General features: G+C 41.0%; 1 protein-coding gene across 1 annotated transcript in view; it reads right to left on the bottom strand.

Moving 5' to 3' along the window:
* Positions 1–5186: 5186 nt before the first annotated feature.
* cntn6 (contactin 6) overlaps positions 5187–18857 on the bottom strand; it is a 184701-nt gene continuing 171030 nt past the window's right edge. The window contains exons 21-23 of the mRNA XM_072684920.1: positions 17727–17839; positions 7922–8090; positions 5187–7123 (exon numbers count right to left, since the gene is read on the bottom strand). Of these exons, the coding sequence (XP_072541021.1) occupies positions 7029–7123; positions 7922–8090; positions 17727–17839 (377 nt within the window). The 3' untranslated portion in view covers positions 5187–7028. The remainder of the gene's footprint in view (positions 7124–7921; positions 8091–17726; positions 17840–18857) is intronic.

Below are 18857 nucleotides of genomic sequence, written 5' to 3'. Positions count from 1 at the left end.
GCGAAATACCACCCAGAGCAGTACTCACTGCCCCGGGAAGATTGACATTGGCAGATGTATGTGAGATGTTAATCATAAGTCTTGGAGAAAGTTGGGGAAATTTACAATAGACGTGATTGACAGCATTGTCTGCACTGTAGAAATACATGGAGTTTCCAGGCTGCCATCAGTCAACTGGACGTTGGACCAGGATTCAAATGAACTTCGCCCAACAGCAACAACAACAATTAAAAAAAATAAACAATCCTTGCAGTCATCTAACTTGCCTCTTGTTGGTGCGAATCTCGTCCAGTTTTGGCAACAAAAGCCCAGTCACCCTTGAGCAGGAAGGGGAAAATAACACTGTAGCTATACCCGCAGATATATATACAGACAATACCCCCATTTAAGTTTCCATGCAGCAGCGGATCTAATGGCCATAATTTGTGTCCGAGTCTTCCGCAGCATGGAAAGTGGTCACAGAAGGAAGTAGCAGCAGTAGACCACTGAGAAGGTATGTACAGACTTTGCTCCCTTTGGGCTTTATTTTAGCGATCTTTAGACGAGCCATCAACCGTGCACTGTGCAGCTTGATTTAGGGCATGTCAGGTGTGTCTTTGCTATGGTAACAACGTGACAAATGTGCCATGTATTAAGTCTCTTAATTAATCATGGATGTATTTCAATAAAACGACTTTGGCGGATCACTAGTTCAATGGCGCATTGTGCATGGTCATGGTGCATGGTGCATGGTGCTGAAGCGGTGGAGCGCCTCGCCTCTAGAATCATGTTTACAACTGGCATGAGCCATGGGTTAGTGCACTGCTGTGTGTCCATGTGTGCGTAACGAGCAGGGGATGTACGAGCGTCGGGCTGCACGCGCCTGTGTTGACAATTCACTGCCAAGATATCAACGAACGTCTGACTGTTGACGAACATAATGTCTGTCTAGGCTGTTTTCAGTCAGTGGAGCTCCTGCTGTGTTTTCCGTCGCAAAGATATGCAGCAATACTCCAGAAACTGACCTGAACACGCCTCATTTCAAGACCACCACGCCCATCAGCGTAGATATATTCACAAGCAGCGCTGCTGTTTAAATGACGCAGGTGGAAGGAGTGAAAATAGACTGTTGGCAAGGGGGGTTGGGTGTGTTGCTAACTTGCTAACGGTTCCCAAACTTTTTCATGCCAAGACCCACCGATATCCACTTTTACTCACGATACTGTCCCTGAGAACCTAATTCTGATTTCTCCTGAGTCTCCTGAAGTGACTCTGACTCCTTAGGGCCACCAATGTAAATGTACAAACCATGAGGAAGATCTTCCCAAAGTCTAATTAAAGCCTGCTGAATTTCACCATTACTGCTCTCCTCTCCATGTGCAATGGGCAGTCCTAAAAGTGGCGCTAGCAAACTGTAAAGCTAATGCTAAAGCTTAAGCTAAACCTGGCAAGCTACAACATGCTTTAGCTTAAGCCCTGTGTTCCTCTCTCGTCCCTCACGTCTGGCGGCCTGTCGCTTCTCCACTTCACCACAGGTAAGGTAAGATAGCAATTAGCATGTCAGATAGGGCCCTTTATGCTTGTTCATATCATGTTGGTTTAAGTCAAGCTTTAGCTTCTTGCCTCTCTGTTGAGAAGGTCAGTCTTCACCTTATTGCTTATATTGCATCAGTTTGTAGATGAACAATATGATGATGAAGAGTCTAAACTTTGAGGTTGCGTGGGGCCTAACAGACCACTCACCTCCCCAGTTTCTAGTACTCCCTACTACACCTGCAAGAGATAAACTAATGTACACATGTAAGGTTATGCCAAACTTTTGACTGAGGTCAAACCATCAGGTCATCACTTCTGGCAGAGGATAAAAAATAAGAAATACACTTTCCATGATTTCCCACCATTCCAGTTTACAATGCATAAAATATGCTTTAATGTCAGCAACCTTTTATATATACAGCTGTTCTACCACCTGACCATAGCTTTCATGTCAGACTGGTCAAGCCTGCAGTCCAGTCCCAAAGGTCCTCCACCACTCACCTACATATGCTTCAAGTCCCTCCAAGTCCCCAAGCAGCAGAAGGAGCCAGTCCTACATGCCTGGTCTGCTTCCGCTCCAGCGCCTCCTAACTAGGCCGCCAGGTCTCTCACGCCCTTTCCCGTCGCCTTTTCAACTTTCCCTCTTAATATGCATAACTCCTAAACCATTCATTATCTTACCGCTCCCTCCTCTGTGGCATCTTACCACCAACAAATGAACTATGACAGCCCTATTCTATCACTGAAATGATTAATTTCGATAGCCAGAGGTTCTCTCGCGCTTATTACTTCATTTATGCGTTCCGAGGTGCTTCCCTCCATCCCGCCACGGCTATCTGTGGAAAATATCTGGGGCAAAATTCAGTCTTTTCATTTTTGCATAAGATCCATTACATCGCCGGTGGGCAGAACGTTTTTAATACGCCCTACTTGAGCGAGTAGATCTCTATCTGCAACGAAAATATTGTCAGAGATGAAAGTGGCTATTATTTATCGATGGGGCTATTGATGGGAGGAAGGCTGACTGAAGGCTGACAGTGTGAGAAACCTACAAAAGCGTGTAAGTGGCTTGATTCGTATAACAGAGTATAACACTGTCAACAAGGTGCAGGATGGCATTTCATCAGTTTTGCAAATACACAGACGGAACCTGCTGGGCTCAAATCCAGCAAAGCCACCTGAAGAAACGAGGGAAGGTGCTTTTTAGTCATTTTCATGGATTAAATGGACACGCCAGACAGCCAGACGGTGCAGACGTCACGGGATGGCCTCGTGTCACTTCATGTCAGTTCTCCAATGCGGCTTTCAGGCTCCGGTGAAGCCTCTAATTTAAAGGATCGGCAGCAGGGGAATATTTCTAAGGCAAAATTATGCCAAAATCAGGGGGCTATTGAGCGAAAATGGCAAAGAGAATGTCAAAAAGCCTTCTCTGCGACTTCCTACTCCACCTGCTGCGGTTTTCGGGCGGACTAACGTTTATGGTTAAATCCCCTGGTAGCCCGATAAGTTGGAGCAGTTCTCTGGAGATTACATCCGTGCTGAGACGCTTACCTGTCAGCGTGCCTGACAAGCTTATTCCTCTGAGCACCTGGAAATACACTCCCACACCTTCCTTTTTCCTTTTTTTCCTCCCACCATGAAGCCTCTGTGCAAACTTCATTTCACACCTCGACTTCAACCCAGTTTCATATTTTAACGTCAAACTTGTAAACAACAAAAAAGTGAGGAGATGCTTGTTTGTCAGCCTCCTAAAGTCAAGGTGTTCAGTCTCTGTTCTAATCACTGTTCAACAAACGTACATGTAAATCCACTTAGGAACCTTCCTAGATCGGTTAGGTACACCTCGAGCTAAGTTTGGCAGGGTGTGTTGCTAACTTGCCAACTTGCTAATGGTTTACAATGTAAGGCTTAAGATGTTCCCAAACTTTTTCATGCCAAGACCCACTGATATCCACTTTTACTCATTATACTGTCCCTGGGAACCTCCTGAAGTGACTCTGGCTCCTCAGGGCCCCCCACTGTAAATGTGCAAAGCATGCCGCATGAAGATCTTCTCAAAGTCTAATAAAGGTCTGCTGAATTTCACCATTACTAGTCTCTCTCCATGTGCAATGGACAGTCCTAAACGTGGGCCAGGTTTACATTAGCATACCCCTGACCAATCATAATAGCAAAATGTAAAGCTAATGCTAAAGCTAAAGCTAAACCTGGCAAGCTACAACAGCGCCTGTCGCCTCTCCACTTCACCACAGAATTTTAGTGGCTGGGTGCCAGGATGGACGGAAGGTCCCGACACAGCAGTGGAGAAGCAAAGAGGTGATGAGCACCGGACAGAGGGGATGACGGGGCATTTGGAGCAGCTGTTCCCCCCAGTCGTGGCTCGAGTTTGTGTCTCTATATATGGGCTGGTAACCCGGTTCCAGATATCAGAACCTCAGTAAAGCCTAAAGATCTGTGAAATCACAAGCGCAGCTCAGGGTAAAAAGCTAAAAGACGCAGCTTCTCTGTCTTCGAGGCTGTGTGTGTTGCCATGGTAATGGTTGCTAAAGGTAATAGATGGCTGTCAGTCATGCACATTCATTAGAATATTAAGACCCCGCCCAGACGAGTGATGAGAAACTGAGCTAGGGTCGGTCTGCTGCTCTGTATCTGATTCATTTCACTGGTGTGTTACTGGGAAATAGCCAGTCACTGCAATATGCTATATTGACAAAAGTATTAGGACACCTGCTCATTCAGAGCGTTTAAAACAGAGCGTATCCTGCTTTTGTTGGAGTAACTGCCTCTACTACATTTTTGATTGCATTTAACAACAAGAGCACCAGGATGTTGAATAATCACCACCCCACCTTATCAATTATCCCCAACTCTTTCCAAAATGATTGGTTGGAGCACCATCATAATTTCAGAGAACACAGTTCTTCCACTGCTCCACAGCTCTTCAATGATGGGGGGCTTTATACCCCTCCTCTAGCCCACGCCTGGCATTATTAGGCAGCATGGTGCCGTTAGGTTACTGTTCATCTGCTCCAGGGAGTCCTATTATATTGGCAGTACTTCTCTACAGGGACTAGACAAGCAGTCTATGTGCATCTTGTAATTTCCCCTAGCTTAGAGACATTTGCAGGCTGTGCTGTGTTTCACGGTCAGGGTTTACCGTTATTGCCCAACAATTACAGCTCGTCTTTTGGTTGTCGTCTGACTGATGCTAGAATAGTTAAGTTAGATCATATACTTTATTTTAATTTTAATTTTATAATTTATCTTTTTCTTGGCTCGCCTGACTGTGCTTCTCTTTCATCAGAGCTCTGCTCCCGGTCTGTTGATGATCACCCATCAGTGCGCTCGTGCCTATACAGCAGCAGTGGTTTCTAAGCAACTGCATGTATGTAGATCAGACCGCATCCAAGTTTTCCTGCACGCTTCGTACAGCGTCAGAGCTCCTCTTTTTCAAGATCAAAACAGCTCAAGTGCAGATTGAAGCCACATTGAGGCTTTTGGAGGGAAAGTGTGGATTTGCCATGCAAAGTTAATTCTCCGTAAGGCAAACAAACAGTTCGCCGACCTGCCACGGTTGTTGATGTTTGCTTTGATGTCAGGCTCAATAATTGATTACGTTACAAACAGCTTTTGAATTTCAATATGAAATTTTATTCAGTTTCTGTTCCATCTCACAGAGACGGGTAAAATATTAATACAAAAGTATTAAATCACTTGACAAATCAGATCATAGCAGTAAGAAATCAATGACGACAACATGAAAAGGAGAATTCAGGAGGACAGTTTCCAACACAGGTATAAAATACGGGAAAAAAGAGCCCAAATAAACAATGCATCTCTGTGATATTCATGTCTTGCAGTTCTTAGGCTGATGGCCAAAAATAATAGAGGGAATCCTAATTGATGCCCAGGGTCAGTGGTAATGGACAGCCACGAGCACAAAGTTGTTAGAAACATGACGTAAGATGCATACATTTGCAAGTTAAGTAGTATATTCTTTTTTTCTCACCGATTCCAAGGTTTCAAGGTGACAAGCTTTTTATTCTTATTCCATGTAATTATCTCGAAAAAAGGGCATCACTGGTGAGGGCATCTCTGGTTTCATCTAAACAATGTATTTAATGAAGAACACTTCTATCTACAGTCCAAGCAGACATTACCCAGCACAATTCAGAGAGCATAATAAAGAGAGGAAAAGACATCTGAGGTATCGTAGACCATTTCTAGACCATTCTTAGGCTGTTCTCAGACCAATTGAATTGTGGAGATACTACTGGAGATAATCATTGGGCATGTAAGAGGCCTAACTGTTGCTCATAGGTTCTAATACTTGAATATCATCATTTTTAACTCAAATTGGTTTGAAATCCTTAAGAAAATAAAAAAAAAAATCAGCTTGTTCAGCTCGTCAATTAGACTTGAGCTTGTTCATCTGTTTGACTCGTAGATGAGACGTTATTGAAAAACCTGAAGACATTACGTGACGGAATCTAAGCACTTTTTGAGTAATCGAGGCCAAAAAAGGGTCTAGTTGTTTATTTTTCAGCCTTCTAAAGTCAAGGTGTTCAGTCTCTGTTCCAATTACTGTTCAACAAATGTACATGTAAATCCACTTAGGAACCTTCCTAGATCAGTTAGGTACACACCCTCATTTGGACCTCCAGCTAAGTTTGGCTGGGTGTGTTGCTAACTTGCTAACAGTTCCCAAACTTTTTCATGCCAAGACCCACTGACATCCACTTTTACTCACTATACTGTCCCTGGGAACCTAAATCTGATCTGAAATTTTTTTAACTCAAACAGGTTTGAAATCCTTAAGAAAATAAAAAATACTAAGCTTGTTCAGCACGTCAATTAGACTTCAGCTTGTTCATCTGTTTGACTCGTAGATGAGACGTTATTGAAAAACCTGAAGACATTACGTGACGGAAGCTAAGCACTTTTCGCGTAATCGAGGCCATAAAAAGTTGTTTCGTTGTTTATTACAGTTGAGAACTGGCTATTCTCAGGCATTATGTAGCTTGCAGCTCACGGTCTGACTGTGTCAACCCCAAACATGCTCTTCCAGACACTCACACATCTGTACTGGTAGGAGAAACTAGTGTATGAGCCAGAACAGCAGGAGTCTAATGAAGAGTCAAGGGAATTCACCACCGGATTCTGCATTCTCTTAAACACGTCTTTCAGGCCCAAATACACCACACTTCAAAGTACGAGCCATTTTTCAAGTTTTCTCTTAAGTTGAAACTGGAAACTGAAACCTAAGCAGAAACAGCATGAGGAACGCCTGCCCTTTTTGCATAAAATCTAAACAGGAAAAAAGAATCAATAAAGGAAACCAAAAAACGAATCAACACGAATGTAAGGCAATGCATCTCTGTCAACATTCTTGAGTTTACTATCTATAAATAAATGAAATCCATAGCCTGTATATACCTCTTAAATACTTTAACCCTTGATTTTTTTTTTTTTCTTTTTTCTTTCTTAATCTCTGCTAATCGAAGGCAAAAGTTCTACAAAAGCAGCCACACCAGCACAAGAAACGCTGCTCCATGGATGTGGACCATTTTGCTTGCAGCTGAACTGAAGTAGCCTCTGGAGTTCAGGCCTGTAACAAAGGAAACACATTCATAAATGATTTTAACCATCAAAAAATTACCAGAATATTCTGATTCTTTAAAAGTGGAGTGTTTATTTGACCTTCTGAACAATTATTTTAAAATGATAGAACTTTTATTTTGTATTATATTTACTACATCAATAATTTATTGCTCACAGCATTTTTTTAATTATTTGTTGAATTTATCCCTTTTTTCCCTAATTTGTCAGCTGCCAATTAACCGACCCATTAATAGTTCCCGCCAGCAACAGCAATGCTCCCAACACTTAGAGGGTAAGTTCTAACACTACGTCCCCAGCTCTACCGAACCAGCTAAATAAATGAGAATTTTGACCAGTGATTGCATATAGATAATATAAATACTGTTGATTTCTTTATATTTATGGTTTGTGGCTGACTTTCACAGGTAGGAGAATGTAGAGACTTGCTCTAGGACTCCTATTGGTGTTGTGTGATGTGCTTGCCTGGCCAGGGAACTGAACCCCAGTCTGGAAGGTGGTGTTAGCCACTACACTGCTAATTGCTTTTTGTTAAGTTTGCTACTTTTTGGTAAGAACTGTGTCCATGTAACACATTCTCTTCATTTGCAAAGACATTTAAGTCAATTAAGTGTAAATTCAAAGTGCCATTTTTCAGTGTGTGAGACTATATGGGTGGGAACTGGAAGTGGCTCATGATATGAGACTGAAACAGCTTTTGAAACACACTTCTAAAATCTAATGGAAATTAATAATCCATTGCTCATTAGGAACTTTAGTATTTCTGGGTCTGTCAAAAGGCACTTACTGGACATCTTTGGTATGCGGATGGGGCTGCTATAGCTGCCATCTCCCCCGTCGCTCAGGGCTTTGATCTGGATGAGCAGGTCTTCTCCTGATGGAACATGGAGCTCCACTGACGTTCTGTTGGTCTCCACCACATTCGTCCTTCTACGCCAGTTCTGATGATACACCACCTGTTGGGAGAGAGATATAAGTAAGTGCACAAATAAAACCAATCTGATGAAGTGAATCCAACAGAGTCCGATTTCATGCTTTTTCCCCTCACCTGACTGCACCTCTGCAAGCACTGTGACTAGAAAATGACATTGTAATGTTAAACGTTAGATACATAATAGGAGTATAATGGTGCAATAATAGAGATTTAAGATCTTCTTTGAAAATTCATTGTTTAATTGTACCTTAAAGTGAGCTGTAATACTGCCTTAGTGGTCTTGAGTGAATTTGATGATGGACATTTTATGGGGTCACTTTTGGTCCCAATTCAGCCTGGAGCAATTTGATTAATATAGTTTCCTTTTCACGGCAGGTGAAGTTCATACTACTGTTGCCCACACCCTGGAGAGCACCACAAGCAGTATAATTCATTTTTGCTCCCCAGAAACACTTAAAACAGTTAGAGAATGAAAGCCCTCCAGAACAGAGTTCAAAATTATTACACTCTACATAACAATGTACAAATCACCTTCACTTCTGATTGCTGCAAAATGTCACATTGTACAGTGCAAGCTGGAGAACATCTATATTATATCCAGTTAAAGCAGCCATTAAGTTAAGATATTTTTAAGGAAACTGGATACAAGACTTGCATATGGAAGGAGAAGGTCAATAAAACGAGGAAATGAGGGAATAAACACCACCCCAAGAACCTAAAAGACCTGGTGGACCACCAACATTGCACCATCAGATAAGTGCCGCTATTAAATAACTTCATTTTGGGAGGAGGACCATGCCTTAAGCCCCTCCCCCCTAATCTAACATCCTATCAATCACATACGCTCTAAGGAAAGTGTCTGGTCCCAGCAAAACAATACCTGTGACGGCCAACATAGCTGTTGGAGGGATCGGGGAGAGAGTGCCATCTACCCACTTGGAGAGAGCATGACCAACTGTGCTCTCTCAGGCTCTGGATGCTGATGGCAAAGCGGCATGGCTCAGGATTCAAACTCGTGACCCCCCCCCCCACCCCCCCCCCACCCGTAGTTGGAGCCCATTAGACTGCTGAGCCACTCAGATCCCTCTGAAGTATTTTCTAAAGAAATGGCCAAACATGATCACTGGAGGGTGCTGCTGTAGCATCAAAAGAAGGTAAAAAGCTTAAAAGCTAACTTTAACGCAACCAATGATACAAACCAAATAAGTGGGTGTGGCCGAATAATGTACCCTTTTTTAAATAGGGCAGGAACGCATTTTTGGTGATAAGCCCAGCTGTCGGCCACTGGAATCCTTTGATCACTCCTGTGATGCTGGAGAAGATAAAACCGACTTAGGACTGTGACCTGTTCAGAAGACTGGATATAGGTCACATTAAAAAGATTGAAAAAAACATTGGATTTGGTGAGGAAATCGGATTTGGTCCACTTGAAGACCCACTACCTGCTGAGTGAATGCAGCCTAAATGTCATACCTCTAAAACCCAGGACTGGATTTCAAGTTCCTTTAAAACTCTCAAAGATCTGATCTTAGATTCAGATCTGATCTTAGATTCAGTTCTAATGTTGAGTCTCAATGTCTAAATGTTCGTTGCCGAGTCTTTCCTGATGCTGGAAAATCTGGAAAACTGGAAACCTTTTATTCAATGACTGTCGTGACTGGAAATTAAATAAATCATTGAATTTTTGATCAACAACTGGCTGTATGATAATACTGATAATATGAACAAAGGCAAAACTGGAAGACAATGGCAGCCTGTAGCCGTTTTCATACCATGAGAGAATATGTTTGCAGGATGTGAAGTTGAGAGCTTGCCATACGTCCACATCAAAATGAGATGAGCAGCAGATGCTGTACAGGTATTTTAATATAGATTTCCATGACACCTCTGTGAGTGTCGAGTAACACATCTGTGATGCATTCTATACAACACATACAGAAACATGTGTCACGCCACAGCTGATATTCCATTCTCCAAGCTGTGGCACATATCTGCAGTGTGAAGAGTGTGCAATTGTGGGTCATTTTGTGAGAGTGTTATTGTATGCCATGCAAGCACTATTATGGTATGCAGTTTACACTGAACACTGCAAGGGACCCCTACTGTAAGAGAAAATCAATTTGGAGAATGAGGGAATGAAACCAGCCCCAAAAAACACAAAAGACCTGGTTAGATCTGGCCAACACTGCCCCATCAGATAAGTGGAGTTATTAGATAGGAAATAATTAGATTTCAGGTGGTGGAACATGTCTGAAGCCCCTCCCCCCTTAAATCTAACCCCATAATCCTATAAGTCCCACGCGCTCTGAGGAAAGCACCAGATCCCCAGCTCCCCCCGCCACACCAGCGAACAGATGCTTGTGCAAGCCAACATTCAGACAAACACAAAAATGCCTTCAGATCCTCAAAGTTATATCCATTGTGGACACAGATGTGCAAATGCACACACACACACACACTGCTTGTCTAATTTCTGTAGAGAACTGTAGAAAGCTGTGGAGCAGTGGAAGAACTGTGTTCTTTGGAATGATAGATTGTGGAGCTCCATCCAGTACTTTTGGGATGAGGTGAGATGTTGTGGTGGTGTGGTGATCATCCAACATCCTGACATCACTAACTGCTCTTGTTGCTGAACACAATCAAATCCTCACAGCAATGCTCCTCCCAAATCTAGTAGAAAGCCTTCTTCTTCTCTGGACAGTAGAGGCAGTTACTCCAACAAAGACCAATTCCATTTATGCCTTTGGGGTTAGAATGGGCTTAGAAGCTCCTCCTGTAGGATTCGTATAATCCATAATATTTTATAATGTTATTTTCTTTTATATACATTGTATGGACAAAAGTATTGGGACACTTACATATTACTCCTACAGGAGGAGCTTCTATAATACTTATTATAAGATATTAATATTACTAGAGTATTACCTTAAGGCACATATTTAAGCATTGTTTTTGTTCAGAATCGAGACACTACTGTGCTGTCAATCAAATTATGAATTGTGAATCACTCTGAGGGTTTACTAGTCAGACATCTTGGAGAATCCAGAACACTGACAGCTTAATCTTCATATCTGTAGAAAGACATTGTGAACATGTTTGTAATTCCACTAGGAGCAATGTTCTCCTTGGTTCCCTTTCAACAATCTTTAGGGATTTCGTAACCCTTCTTTGCGAGAACCTCTATTCTAAAAAGCGCTACACAAACAAAACTGAAGTAAATGTAAAAACAAAGCTGAAATCGAGACCACTTCTACTTCAGAGTGAACTCTCGGGGCGCTAGACGGGTGATTAGTATGCTGAGCAATGCTCTGTGGTCTTGGGGAAAAACGCTACTTAATCCATAAATCATTTATAAATCTTTTCTAGATTGACAGACTAAAACAAATAGCTGGCATTCTGATATTCTTTCACGCCTGTATAGGCTATACAATTTATAGTTATTGATTACATTATACAGGTTGTGTGCTGAGAGCAGCCTGAACTGCAAATGAATATTGGAAGGTGATATTTTGCTCCCCCTGTGAAGCTGCGAGAGCAGAGAGGGTTCAGAAAAGCCAGCCAGAAGCTCCAGAAACAGGATAACATCACAGATTTCCAGCTGTTCTTACCAACTACAAAGAACCCACAGCCGAGTGAGGTCATCCTCAATTAGCTCCCAACCCTCCGCATCAGATTAATGCACTAAAAAAAGGCCTTTTTTATTCTTTGTCTTTTTATTCTCTTTTTTTTTTACGGCAAGCTTGTGCACTGGTTCAGACGTAGCCATGAACAAGGCTGCGCTTTTCAGAACAGCAGCCGAACGGTGAAATGTGAAATGTAAAAACAAGGCTCAGAGATCTGCTTGAGCTGTATTCATAACACTGGGCAAAGGGACTCATTTCCCAACATGTGCTTTATGAGAGTCTGACACAGGGAGATTAAAGTGAACATTCAGGCTAATCTAAGGTATTTACAATATTAGCAAAAAGTGGTTTACCCCGGAAGACCAGGATTAAGAGGGATAATGGTATTCCCACACTTGTTTTACAAGTATGCATTCATTATTTCTCCGAACGCATGTGAACATGCACCAAATTGCATTTAACTGAGGCCAGCCAACCTATCAGACAGCTTAAGCAGAAGCTCAGAGCCGAACTAATACTAATACCGCCGCTCGAACTGTCACTATGACTCATTTTGGGTCAAGGCTTTGAATTGGTCAAGAGGACAGACTGGCCCCTGCTGGCTCTTGGGCTATAGTTACAGAGCCAATTGGCTCTGCACCCCGCCAGCATTGTCCAAACAGCCTGATTAGCAAACACTGCAGTGGGCATTCAGACTAGCAAAGTCAACACAAAGCAAATAATACCCATAAATATAGAAGCGCTAAAACACGGCTTGTTACCCATTAGTAGGTCGTTAGCAGCCCACTTTTACACAGAATTGTAATCACAAGGTAAAGTTTGGAGCGCTGTCATGTTCAGTCTGGGTTAAATCAACATGTCAGGAAGTAATTATGAGTTTCGTTTTCAAGCCAGAAGCTACATTTAGAAACTGGACACAAATTAAACAGGAATAAAAAAGGCAATTCTGGCACAAACTAAAAAAAGATTAATTTAAAATGAAAGAAAATAATCACTTTAAAAACTTTTTAAAACGCTCTGTTCTAAAGAAATGTAAGTCAGAGCTGTTTACAGGGAAAATTTAGTGGTGAAGCACACGTCTGAAGCTCTAATAAAAGCTCCTCACAGAAAGTTCTTCACCTAATGGTGATGAAGACGCTGCCTGATGCCTGAGACACTGTTCTACCAGAGTTCTGAGAAGAGCTCGGCTCTAGAACCTGCTTTTAAAATCAGATCATTAAAATGGTGGAGGGATACATGCTGCAGGGTGTAGTGCAGCTACAGAAAGTAGTCCCTAAAGAAAACTGCATTAGTTGAGATTCTCTATTCACTATTTTACCATCATCATCATCATCATCATCATCATTCCGTATAAAACTCAGAAGACTCGTGTAGCTGCACTGGTGGGTTTGGATAGGAAATAAAATATGGGCTGTATCCGTATTATAGTCATGGCGACCAACGTAAAGTAATAGGAGTCTGTAAGTTTCTCTACTTACCCCAACTCTCCTCTCTTAACGACGGCCTACATCTCATCATTACACAGAAACACAAAATTATGTAACTTGACATATTAAAGCCAGCAAAGTCTTTGATATAAACTGAAAAATGCTAATGCTAATGGTACTGGTACCCTCAGCTAATGAAACTAGCCTGAACTTATTTCACCTTTCAGCTCAAATAGAGTTCAGGAGCCAATTGGCTCTGCACCCCGCCAGCATTGTCCAAACAGCCTGATTAGCAAACACTGCAGTGGGCATTCAGACCAGCAAAGTCAACACAAAGCAAATAATACCCATAAATATGGAAGTGCTAAAACACGGCTTGTTACCCATTAGTAGGTCGTTAGCAGCCCACTTTTACACAGAATTGTAATCACAAGGTAAAGTTTGGAGCGCTGTTCCGTTCAGTCTGGGTTAAATCAACATGTCAGGAAGTAATTATGAGTTTCGTTTTCAAGCCAGAAGCTACATTTAGAAACTGGACGCAAATTAAATTTGCAATTCTCGCACAAACTAAAACGGATTTATTTAAAATGAAAGAAAATAATCACTTTTAAAAAAAGCTTTTCGTATTTCTTAATTTTCTCCAGTGAGAGGCCCATCTCCTGCACTTCCCACAGGAGGGCCTTGTGTAGGTTTACCGGTGGGTTTTGGACAGTAAATAAATGGCTATAAGGACCCTGTGATGTCCTCTGGGGTCTCTCACAAGAGGCAGACGTTAACTTGATTGTTAAAGTTGTAAGTCTATAAACACTGTACATATGGATTCATTAGTCTATAAACACTGTAGACTAAGAGATATTAGTCTATAGACATTGTTAACTAGGATAAGTTGTCTATAAACACTGTAGACTATAAGATATTAGTCTATAAACACTGTACACTAAGATACATTAGTCTATAAAAACTGTACACGAAGAGATATTACTCTATAAACATTGTTGACTAGGATAAGTTAGTCTATAAACACTGTAAACTAGAAGATATTAGTCTATAAACACTGTACACTAAGAAACATTAGTCTATAAAAACTGTACACAGAGATATTACTCTATAAACACTGTTGACTAGGATAAGTTAGTCTATAAACACTGTAAACTAGAAGATATTAGTCTATAAACACTGTACACTAGAAGATATTAGTCTATAAACACTGTACACTAGGAGATATAAGTCTATAAACATTGTAGACTAGGATATGTTAGTCTATAAACACTGCAGACTAGGAGAAATTAGTCTATAGACATTGTTAACTAGGAAACATAAGTCTATAAACACTGTTGACTAGAATAAGTTAGTCTATAAACACTGTAAACTAGAAGATATTAGTCTATAAACACTGTACACTAGAAGATATTAGTCTATAAACACTGTACACTAGGAAACATAAGTCTATAAACACTGTTGACTAGGATAAGTTAGTCTATAAACACTGTAGACTATAAGACATTAGTCTATTAACACTGTACACTAGGTGACATTAGTCTATAAACACTGTACACTAAGAGATATTAGTCTATAAACACTGTAGACTAGGAGACATGAGTCTATAACCACTGTTGACTTAGATATGTTAATCTATAATCATTGTAGACTAGGAGACATTAGTCTATGAACACTGCACACTAGTAGATATGTCTATAATCACTGTTGACTAGGATAAGTTAGTCTATAAACACTGTTGACTTAGATATGTTAGTCTATAAACACTGTAGACTAGGATAAGTTAGTCTATGAATACTGTTGACTAGGACATGTTAGTCTATAAACATTGTAGACTCAGATATATTAGTCTACAAACACTGTCCACTAGGAGATACTAGTCTATAAACAACCTCACTAAACACTCCTATAAACTCAACAACCTTAAACCACAAAGCATCCATGTGTTCTGTCGATTTGTGCTACCCATCAATACGTGCTACTTAGCACTCTGTGCATGCTCCATGTTCTGTCGAGTTGTGCTACCTTGTCAAAGCGTGCTACCACAGTGTACATTCACAGGTACAGATGCCTAAATAAAACAGTAGGTATGATATCATAAGATCATTTAGGCATCTGTATCTGTAAATATACACTTTGGTAGCTCGCTTTGACAAGATAGCACAACTTGGCGGAACACCAGCTTCCCTCTCTGCATGGGAGGTAGCACTGAACAGTCTCGGCAGCCTCCTCCACTTCTATCTCCAGGATTCGGAACAGCGCAACAGCATGAGAATTTTCTGTGCACCATTGTGCAGCAATCCTCCGGTTCTTCCTATCAATATGCATTAGCTAGCACTAAGCTTATGCAGTGAACACCAAACACAGGAAACAGCGCCTTCCTAACAATGCCTCTTAACCCCTCATCTGATGCCTGAGACACTGACACTAAAATACTTTCTAAAGATGTATTCAAGGTGAAGAGCGTAGTGCGGTCAAATAGTCCCAAAAAATCCAATCCAAAACATGTAGGTTCACTTCTGGGTTTGGATAAGAAATAAAATGTTTTAAAGTCATGGCAACCAATGTTTGTTCTCATTCACCACCACTGTAAAGAAAGTAGAGTCAATAAATTTCACACCAAACCTCCACTGACCCTCCACCTTTTGGCTCAAACAGAGCGCAGATAGAGCTTTAACCATAGTTGTGAGAAGATTTTGTGACTAGAGTGTCTTTTTAAAATCCAGTCAGGGTGGAGGGATACATGTGAGGTATAGTGCGACAAAATAGTCCCTGAAAAAAACATCAGATTTTTAAATTTGCAACTATTTTCCCATCATCGTCATTCCATACAAAACTCAGAAGACACGTGTAGCTTCACTAGTGGGTTTGGATAGCCAATAAAATGGCTATATGTGTTTTAGAGTCATGGCAACCAATGCTTGTTCTCATTCACCCCCACTCACCCTCCACCTTTCAGCTCAAACAGAGTGCAGATAGAGCTTTAACCATAGTTAAAAGTTTAGTTAAAAAACATAGAAAAGTTTTAGTTTTTTTTTTATTAGAGAATAGTTTTGTGAGTAGATGTCAGCCCCTCGGTATCAGCCATGTTCTTGTTCACGTGTTTTGATTCAGGTTTGTCATGTCTTGTTTAGTTGATGTGTTTCACCTGAGACGGGGGGTATTTAAGGGGCGCTGACGCTCTGTTCGACGCTGAGAATTATGTGGTTAATGGTCTAGGAACCTTGAGGTTGCCCGAGAGGTTCCCATCCATTTCCATAGAGTGTTTAGGCCAGCTTCGGCTCGACTCTGTTCGAGCTTCCAGCGAGGTTCGCTCGCTTCTCACGGAAAGATTCCCATGACTCTCGATCCTGCTCTACTACCCACGTTCCAACTAGGTGACCCTCTGCCACGCAGCAGTCCCAGGTTGGGTCGGCCTAGCCGTTCTTGCCAGGTAGCTGGTTCCCCAGCTGAACCCCCGGTCTCAGGTCTGTTTTTTTCGTCTTCTTATTTGCCATGTTCTGGTTGTGTTGATCACTGTGTTCATGTTTATGCCCTTTAGCTGCTGCATCGTTTGTCTCACTTGGCCCCTTTTGTTTGTCTTGTTTTGGTTAAATTAACTACTTGCATTGAGTCCATCTCTGCGAGTGTTCATCCCTCTGTGTCTGGCCTAATCCGCCATGACACTAGAGTGTCTTTTTAAAATCCATTCAGGGTGGAGGGATACATGTAGGATGTTGTGCCAGAAAAAAAGGTCTGATTTTTAAATTCTCCACTATTTCACCATCATCATCACTTCACAACAGCTTCACAAGTGGATTTGGATAGGAAATAAAATGGCTATATCTGTGTTGTAGTCAGGGAGTCAGACACCTGGCGTCAATCACCACTGCTGTAAGGAAATCAGTCTGTAAGTTTCTCCACAGTTTTCACACCAAGTTCCCACTCTGAATGATTCTGCTTACATCTCTTCACCTTTCACCCAGCGAGGAGGCCAACAAAGCAAGACTGCTGTACATATTGCATATACAATAGTGACATATTCATACATAGTAAGACAAAGTGAAAGCATCCCATTTCTAGAAATTATAATATAATATACATATATATATATATATATATATATATATATATATATATATATATATATATATATATATATAAATACAATGCTTTCACTTTGCCTTACATCTTTAAATTTTGCATGAATAAGAGTTCTAGTCTCACCGTGGTAACCAAGCAGCCTGTACATGGTGTAAATTTCCAGTGACGTTCATTTTAATTTGTTAGCAAATAACAAAACGCTTCCGTTCAACAAATTTATGTGCATAAATTACTAACACAGGAGGGAAGAGATGGTGTTAAGAGTTTCACCAGAGATTCACCAGACACGTCTTCAAAGCAGAACTGCAAGAGAAAGCTTCCTTTGACAACAACACAAACCCATACTTGAGATATGCACAGCAAAGGTGTTTATGCAATTTACGAGGGCACGCAAGGAATACATTTTCTTGAAAGAAAGAACATTGAAAAGAGCAAAACAGATAAAATGAAAGTGAGGAATATGTATGATGCTGATTTCAGAAATGCTGCTCGTTCCTATTAAAATGCTAAAGAATGAACTTATCTCACCTTGTAGCCCGTTACTTCCGATTCATTGTCCATTGCCTTTACATGCTCCCAATTCAAAAAGATCTTTGAGTTTGTCAGGTTCCACTCAACGTTTCCTGGAGGCTGGCTCGGAGCTGAAAAACAGACATTGTCAAATTCAGTGTGAACTTGAAATAAAGCCACATGTTTAGGCAGGTGGAACTGTCTTACTTCAAGTCCAGCTATCTAATATTTTTGTCATTTTGAGATTATTATATGGTTATAATAGGGATATACTTGATATCAGAATCAGAAATACTTTATTGATCCCACTCTATAACAAACACTAATATAAAAATATCTACTGTTTACTTGGAAGTATCTAATTTCAGTAACACATAAATAGAAAAGAAATAATGCACTTATGAACTTCAAATCTGCCAATAGACAGTTTGCAAGTTCAGACCCTGTCTTCAGCTTATGATGATTTGGGACAAAACTGTAAGAGAGGGCCGAGAACTTTGGGCTGGAGTTTGGGGGGCTTCAGCGTAGTGGTAGGAAGCCAGTCCCCCCCCCTCTGATACATGGAGCCAGGAATGATAGATGCCAGGGTTAAAAGGGAGGTGACGGGGTGGTAGAGGGTTGCGCAGACTTGTCGTAGATACGTAAAGAAGGTAGTGATGGAATTGACAGGATGTTAGATTAGGGAGGAGGGGCTTAGTTATTTCATAACTCCACTTTGAGTAGATGAAACGCTTCAAAGACACAAGCACGAAGGTTTAACACAGAAGCTCAATTTAGATGATCTATAGATGTTCAAGACTTTAAAAAACTCTGGTGGAAGTCCAGTGTTGATTGTCAAAATGTGTTAGGGTTAGGAGGAGGACCAGGGCTAGGTTTCGGAGTAGGGTGATTGTGGTTTTAGGGTTTTTGGTGGAGGTTAAAGGTAAAATTAGGGTAAGGGCCATGTTTAGATGTATGAGAAGTTAAGGATAATTTACTTAACCCTTGTATTATGGTGAGAAAGAAATACATTTATTATGTTGCGGGTCATTTTTACCCGTATTGTGTCAATCCACTCTAAACAGTCAAAAATGAAGTTAAACCAATAAGAACTTTATTTTAGATTATACAACCATTTAGAAGAGATACAATTCCAGCACTATATAATGC

The sequence above is a fragment of the Salminus brasiliensis genome, chromosome 7, assembly GCF_030463535.1.
Source record: "Salminus brasiliensis chromosome 7, fSalBra1.hap2, whole genome shotgun sequence".
Taxonomy (NCBI): Eukaryota; Metazoa; Chordata; class Actinopteri; order Characiformes; family Bryconidae; genus Salminus; species Salminus brasiliensis.
Note: the sequence above shows the minus strand (reverse complement) of the source record. Positions and strands in the feature narration are given on the sequence as shown.